We start from the raw sequence: 8,365 nt of genomic DNA on the forward strand, positions 1-8,365 counted from the left end.
GAGAGCCACGTATTCGTCTTCCATTGTAGATAGTGATACACATGATTGTTTCTTACTACTACATGATATGGCGCCATCACTGAGTAAGAAAACATATAATGAGGTTGACTTCCTTTTGTCTAGACCTCTTCCATGATCAGCATCACTATATCCAACTAATCGTAGATCATTGCCGCTTTGGTAACAAAAGGCATAATCAGCAGTTCCCTTCAGATATCTCATGATACTCTTTATTGCTTGCCAATGTGCTAAACTTGGATCGATTTGATATCTACTTACCAAGCCAACTGCTTAACATATATCAGGTTTAATGCACACCATATCATATATTAGACTTCTAATTGCACTCCTATAAGGAACTCGTCTCATTCTTTCTGTTTCTTCGGGAGTTTTAAGACACATATACTTTTCGAGGCATAGCCTTTACTGATAGGAGTGTCAACTGGGCTACTATTTTGCATATTGAATCGTTCAAGAACCTTTCTAACATAATTCTCTTGTGAGAGATACAATAGTTTCCTCAGACGATCTCTTGAAATCTAAACTCTAAGAATATATACAGCTTCACCCATATCTTTCATCTCAAATTGAGATGACAACTATGACTTTATCTCGGTGATAAACTCCTTATCATTTCCAGCTATAAGTATGGCATCTACATACAATGTTAAAATGACAAGCTTGTTCATTGATCTTTTGGTATAAACGCAATGGTCTTCATCCATCATGGTAAAACCATTGGATACAACATCATTCTGAAAGCGCATATACCACTGTCTTGAAGATTGTTTGAGACCATAAATAGACTTCAAAAGTCTACAAAACTTTGTCCGTGGCCCTTTTCAATGAAACACTCAAGTTGTTCCATATAGATTTTTTCATCTAGTTCTCCATTAAGAAAGACAGTCTTTACATCAATATGATGTAATTCAAGATCCAAGCTTGCAACAATAGCTAGAACTAGGCGAACATAGGTAAATCATATATCAGGCGAGAAAGTCTCTTCATAGTCTATTCCTTTCTGTTGTGTATACCCTTTCTCCACCAGTCGAGCCTTATCTCTCTCAAATGTTCCATCAGCCTTAAGTTTAATTTTGAGAACCCATTTGCTCCCAATTTCTTTGTGTCCTTCATGGAGGTCAACTAGTTCCCAAACTTTGTTGACTCTCATAGACTCCAATTTATTTTCTATTGCTTTTGTCCATTTATCTTTAGAAGGGCATGAAAAAGCCCATTTTACATTTTTAGGCTCGTTTTGTTCTTGCAGGAGCATCATAAATAGTTCACCGCCTTCAACGTCAAATCAACGACGGGGAATCTTTTTACGAGAACCATGTCTTATATGTGATTCGTCATTATTCCTATTTGGATCGATGTTGCTCCTACTCAGATCAGGAACATTCATCATACTCCCACTTGGAACAAGATCTGTGACCATCTCGCTCCCACTTGGAACAAGATCCATTTGGTCACTTTCATTAAATGTAGAAGGATTACTTTCATTTGCATCTGATGATGAAGAATGTCATTGATGAGAAACTAATTCATCATCTGCTAAAATTCTCCTGCTCAAATAAAGCGATTCTTGTACTTTTTGATCCATTATCTCAAATAAGGTTAGGTCTTGACCTACATCTCCCTTGTTAGGGAACTCACCCTCTAAGAATGTGACATCTCGTGATTCAAATTTAGTTACACTCCCACTGTCTTGCTGACCTATAAATACATAACCTTTTGAGGTTTCAGAGCATCTTATAAAGATATTTTTCTTTCCCCTCGGGCCCAATTTTCCATATTTGTGAGAGGAATCATGTGTATGGGCAGCACAACTCCAAGGTCATAATACACTCAGGTTGGGTTGTCTTACAGTCCATAACTCATACGGAGTAATAGTAACTGATTTGTAGGCACTCGGTTAAGTACATAGGTGGCAGTAAGCAACACATCACCCTAATAACTAATTGGGAGGTTAGCTTATGCCATCATTGACCTAACAATTTCTAGGAGTGTTCTATTTCTTCTCTCTGTAACACCATTTTGTTATGGAGTATTTGGGATAGTTAACGGATGAACTATTCCCTTTTCATCACATAACCCATTAAACTAGGTTGATAAGTATTCACGATAACAGTATGTTCGAAGAGCTTTTATATTCTTGTCTAATTGATTTTCCTATTTTGCAGTTCTAGAATGACCGTACTGAAACAGATGCATTTATGTCCTTGGTTATTGCTGAATATGCCTGGTCTTTGAAATTGTCCAAAGTCATTAAAATTATAGTAGATAAACATAGTTTTATTTCACACAGAAAAGCTAGAACTACTCAACTCTAATTTAATTCAGACCAGAAAACCAGCCTATGGCTCTGATACCAATGAAGGAGTGCGATAAACTAAACACATTAGATAGCGCGTAAATCGTAAAATGAGAACTTACTTGTTCGCATAGCGGAAGCGAAAGAAATGGATGAACCGCGACTGGAATCAGTGGTGAAAAATCGAAGAACATAATTACCAATGCTATATTATTCCTTTTGGGTGAGGTCAAGCATAAAGTTGTAGAACTTTGGATAGTACTTTGGACCGTCAATACTATACTCTAATTTTTGTGATTTGTATGCTATCTTCACAAATTATTTTTTATAATGTACATGCTATCTTCTTTCGGTTAATAATTGAAGTGACGGTACAGAAAAACTTTTTAAGAATGGATGGAGCCGCTTAAACTTATGCATGAACGATATATAAGTTCTAAAACATACAAAGATAACAAAAATAGAATATAAGGTTTAATAGTTTATCATCTAAGAGCTTATGAGTGACATTATACCAAAGAAAGAGTAACTACAAATATACACAAAGAATAAAAAAATATTAATAAGATACGTTTAAATAACATATTTGCACCTTATAAACTAAGTTAATGCAATCACAAATTATATGTAGCTGTTGTGATCCTTTGGAGGGACAAGCAATGGCCAATTACATGTTGAATTCAAATATTAGTTTACTAACAATAGTAATTTATTATATACATTAATTAGTTATAGTTCGTTACCTTGACAAATGTTAGTGTTAGAACAAATATGCGATTAAAGTTTTACTATTTTTTATGTAAATTCGTGATATTTAACTTGAGATATTTGTGCAATGCACAAGTATAGAAACTAATATTAGAACCGACTCAAAAGGCTTGGCAAGTAAGGCATATGCCTTACGCCCCCAAATTCGAGGGGCCCCAATTTTAGAAGGAATATGTTATGTGTTAATTTTCCTTTAAAATGTTTAAGCATTTTGTAGTAAAAATTTGTCGTTGTGGAGTTGATGTGACTGTTGAGGAATAGAAAAATTCTCTGATAAAGTAAACATATCTTTAGAATTTTCTTAAACTTTGATGTAACATTCATTTTGCTTTTGTTACATTTTGACCACTAAAACCTATAAGTATTTTTAAAAAAAAATTGAGATTGCTAAATGATGAGAATTTGAAAGGGAAAAAATATTGTATTAACCTTTGATGATCTTTAAAGCATAATAGCCACTCTAATGTTGATGGCTTAGACTTATATTTTGAGTTAAAATTATTAAAAGAATTAGTACAACTAGAAGATAATATTCTAATCGATATATTTAATTACATAAGAAGATTTGATTCAATTTTAAATGTCTAATAGTTGCCTCAACAAAAACAAGTTTTTCAAAATAAAAATACATAAGATCAACGTTTCAAGAGTGATTAAATCAATTAGTTATATTATCAATTGAAAAATAATTACTAAAAATCGATTATAAAATTTGGGCCTCTAATAGTAACTACGCTTTAGCCCCCAATTATGTCAAGTCCTCCTCACTAATATAAGATGATTTGCTGATGACTAAGGTATAAAATTGTGGAAGCAAAGTATAATAGAATACAAAATTGAGCAATTTCTATTACGTAATATATTATCAAATTTGGAACTGTTTGGAAAATTATAAAATGCATTTCGTCCTCTTTCTCATCCTCCACCCCACCCCACCCCCCTCCCAACTAGCTGCATGACGGAAGCGCTGATGGACACATCACACGCTGACCATAAACTAATGCCACATCAGACTTTGCATTCGAATTCCAAAACACGTCCAGGTTCAATGAACCTAACACCTCGCCCTTTTTTCTGGTCCCTTTATAATCCTCACCCAATGTTCTCTCCCTGTAAATCTTGAAATACCCTGCCAAAAGTACAGCAATTTCATTGTAACTCAGAGAGTTCTACAACAAATTAAGCTTTCGTTGGTGAAGATTACTCTCTTCCATTTGGAAAAATCTTTGTTTTATAAGATCTGTTCGAGAAATGGCTCTGGCTTTCACTTCTTCAACTGCAATTCATACCTCTCTTTCTTCATCTTCTTATGAACAACCGAAAGGTACCCATTTCTGTATCCTTTCCAAGTTTCAATTTTTACCCTTAAAATGATAATTTTATCATCTGGGGTTCAATTATTTTTCCGTTCTTCTATTTCTTTTCCTTACATTATCCGGTTTATTTTATCTTTGCAGTATCCCAATTGGGCAACTTTCAGCTATTGGATCAGCCACAAGTCCCTTTGAAAGCATTGAATTTTTCTCAGAGGCGTTGTTTGGTGAAGCCATTAAACGCTGAGCCTAAAAGGAATGAGTCGATAGTTCCATCAGCAACAACAATTGCTGCTCCTCTACCTGGTATGCTGAATTTTCATGACTTTGTGGTTGTAATTGAGAGGATTTATAATTCTCTTGTTAAGAAACTGATCGATTTGTTTTTGTTTTTGTTTTGTGGTGAATATGTCAGAGGTGGAAGAGAAAGTAGAGGCAGCGGACTATGTTAAACTGGCTAAGGAGCTTGAAAATGCTTCACCTCTTGAGATTATGGATAAGGCCCTTGAGAAATTTGGAAATGATATTGCCATTGCTTTCAGGTATATCTTGTTCCTTGCCTGTACTAGTGATGCTCTGTTCTTGGTTGCATTTGGTCCAAATAGTTGTCATATATAATGCTTAATTGTGCTTATGCTTCCGGTTAATGTGCATGCTAAGTTGAAAATTAGGAATAGATGAGAACCCCATGAAAGTAAAATACAAGAAGTTTAAGATTGAAAAGGGATTATAGCAATTTGAAGGAGCTAAAAACACTAGGTTATTTCTTCCCATCTATCTATGCCTTTGTGGACAGAGTTACCCGATACTTGTGCTGGTGGGAGGTAGTAGGTACCCGGTGAATTTAGTTGAGGGGCATGTAAGATGGTTTAGACACGACCCTTATAAAAAAGTAAAAGAAAGAGCTAACTTCATGATTCATGTAAATGGATAGGTTATTCGTGTAAATTGTTTTAGCTTTTGTGTGTTTAAAAATTTCTATTCGGAATACCATGGGTAAGGAATGTTCTTGAATGAAATGCATTCTTGTATGCTGGATTATTAAATCTGTGTATGTGAAGCTAGTGCAAAGTTTTCTTGTTGTATGTTATTTCACACGTGAATTATTTGTAGAAGTTGATCATATTTCCAACATGAAAGTTTCCAATCAATGTGATTGATTTTGTATTGATTGCTTATGCCCAGTGTTTTAAAAGGCGTGGGCGTAAGGCGATACGTTTTACATATGACTCAATGAGGCATAAGCCCCGAAGCACGGAGCGGGGCGTAAGCCCAATAGGTATTTAATTTTTAATATTTTATAAAATAATATAATTACAGTAAATATTTATAAACAGGTAAAATTGCATAAAAAATGAAGAAAACTATAAATATGTGAAAAATATATATATAGATGTGCTTCATATATATATATATATATGTGTGTGTGTGTGTGCGCGCGCGCGCGCGCTTCATCCCCACAAAAAACTAGTCAAAACAATATATTATACGCTACTTAGAAGCTCAAGTAACTTTAGTTGAAAAGAATAAAGTTTTCTACATGGAGGAACAAAAAGGATGACTAACCTTCAATTTGAACTTTGAACTTGCTGCTATGAAGGAGAATGGAGTTCTCTTTGTATTTGTAAAAAACAAATTAAATATTCGTTGTTTTTGGGAGATATTAGCAGACTAGCGAACAAGATAAAGAATTGGGAAAGACCATGAATTGGGACTTCAATCAATAAAAAAGGAATTGACTTTTAAATTTAATACATTTCAGTTCCTTTTTAAAACTTTTGAGTAATTACCAAGCTGAATTTTGAAAATTTGGGTATTATATGAAGGACTTATTCAACAAATTTTGTTTTAATTTGAAAAAATCTCTGGGGCTTACGCCTCGAACGCCCGGGCGTACGCCTCTTGAGACTTTCGCCCCACACCATCGCCCCGGGACGTTTTTGGTGCGCCTCGCCCCAAGGCTTGCCCCGAAAACGCCTTTCAAATCACTGCTTGTGCCTAAAGGGTCTCGTTTTGCTCTACAATTTGCTGGTTTTATCTATATACCAGTCTGCGTTCCCTCTAAAATTTTCCTGTAGAGGTCCTTTCTGCCAATTGATTTTTTGGCCATATACCAGATATGGAATTAAGTTCAGAGTCGTGAATATATGAGCAGTTTTAACTAAATACCAGAATCTTATCTGATATTTATTTTATGGTGATTTCCAGTAAGGTGCATCTCATAACATTACATTTTCTTGCAGTGGTGCTGAAGATGTCGCTTTGATAGAGTATGCTCATTTAACCGGTCGACCATTTAGAGTGTTCAGCCTTGATACCGGGAGGTTGAATCCAGAGACCTACCAACTCTTTGATGCTGTCGAGAAGCACTATGGCATTCGCATTGAATACATGTTTCCTGATGCTGTAGAAGTTCAGACCTTAGTGAGGAGCAAAGGTCTTTTCTCATTCTATGAAGATGGCCACCAAGAATGCTGCCGTGTTAGGAAAGTTAGGCCCCTGAGAAGAGCCCTCAAAGGCTTGCGTGCCTGGATCACGGGGCAACGAAAAGATCAGTCCCCTGGAACTCGATCTGAAATTCCGGTTGTCCAAGTAGACCCCGTTTTCGAGGGGTTGGATGGTGGAATTGGAAGCTTAGTGAAGTGGAACCCGGTGGCTAATGTGGACGGCAAGGATGTATGGAACTTCTTACGTGCGATGAATGTGCCTGTGAATTCTTTGCATTCAAAAGGTTATGTCTCCATTGGATGCGAACCTTGCACAAGGCCAGTCCTGCCCGGACAACACGAGAGAGAAGGAAGGTGGTGGTGGGAGGACGCCAAGGCCAAGGAATGTGGATTGCACAAAGGAAACATTAAAGACGAAAGTGTAAATGGTAATGGTAACAGTGTTGTGCAAGCAAATGGTAGTGCCAATGTTGCTGATATTTTTGACACTAAAGACATTGTTACCTTGAGTAGACCTGGAATTGAGAACCTATTGAAATTGGAAGACCGGAGAGAGCCTTGGCTTGTTGTTCTTTATGCTCCTTGGTGCCGCTTCTGCCAGGTAATTTATCATCTAATTTTATTGTGTATATCTGTTAACTCCCACTAGCACTGTTTCTGCACAACTTTGTTGACTAAAGTTTAGGCAGACGGAAATCTTTTCAAGAATGCTTTGTCGAATTAGCTTGATGATGTTTCTTTTCATATTCTGCAGGCAATGGAAGGATCATATGTGGAATTGGCAGAGAAGTTGGGGGGTTCTGGTGTGAAGGTGGGTAAGTTCAGGGCAGATGGTGAGCAGAAAACATTTGCACAACAAGAGTTGCAGCTTGGCAGCTTCCCCACAATACTATTCTTTCCTAAGCACTCTTCACAGCCTATTAAGTACCCATCAGAAAAGAGGGATGTAGATTCCTTACTGGCTTTTGTGAATGCTCTTAGGTGAAGGCAAAATGGTGCTTCACATGTCATAATTCTTTACACAGAGTAGTAAAATAGAAGAGGGACTTGAGTTGTGGAATATAGTGCTTGTATATTTATGGTAATATGGTGGCCCTTACCCTCCCCCTCTGTTTTTATTTCTATATTTTAAATTGTTTTTTCTATGCTTTCCTCAGTCAAGGGGTCGATTTCTCCGCCCTCAATTTTGTGGATCTTTCTTGTTCTTGTTGCTTTGTCAATATACAAGTCTTTCTCCTCATTTCTCTCCCTCTTTCTCTATTTCTTTTATGATAAAATGACTATGAATCATGTGAAGAAATACAACTTTTTCTCCACGTTAATCTGGTTGGCTCACTTGATTCATTGGATCAATTTGAAAATGTGACAAACCAATTATATTAAGCATGTCACTTACACACTCTCGGTGCTTCGATTAGCCTTTTGAAAAATCTTAGCACGGAGCGCAATGGGCCAAGAGCAAATTAGTCACCGGTTGAAAATCAAAAGATGATGATACACAAGACAAGAACAATGAAACGACT

The 8,365-nt window shown here is 36.3% G+C and overlaps 1 protein-coding gene across 1 annotated transcript; it reads left to right on the top strand.

Annotated features, from left to right (window-relative positions):
* Positions 1-4,187: 4,187 nt before the first annotated feature.
* On the top strand, positions 4,188-8,082 carry LOC107768720 (5'-adenylylsulfate reductase 3, chloroplastic). The gene is made up of 5 exons (XM_016587868.2): positions 4,188-4,406; positions 4,540-4,701; positions 4,811-4,937; positions 6,639-7,443; positions 7,597-8,082. The coding sequence occupies exons 1-5, from the start codon at positions 4,334-4,336 to the stop codon at positions 7,825-7,827; spliced, it is 1,398 nt and encodes a 465-aa protein (XP_016443354.2). The 5' UTR covers positions 4,188-4,333; the 3' UTR covers positions 7,828-8,082.
* The last annotated feature ends 283 nt before the right edge of the window (positions 8,083-8,365 follow it).

Source organism: Nicotiana tabacum, chromosome 17 (genome assembly GCF_000715075.1).
Source record: "Nicotiana tabacum cultivar K326 chromosome 17, ASM71507v2, whole genome shotgun sequence".
NCBI classification, from domain to species: domain Eukaryota; kingdom Viridiplantae; phylum Streptophyta; class Magnoliopsida; order Solanales; family Solanaceae; genus Nicotiana; species Nicotiana tabacum.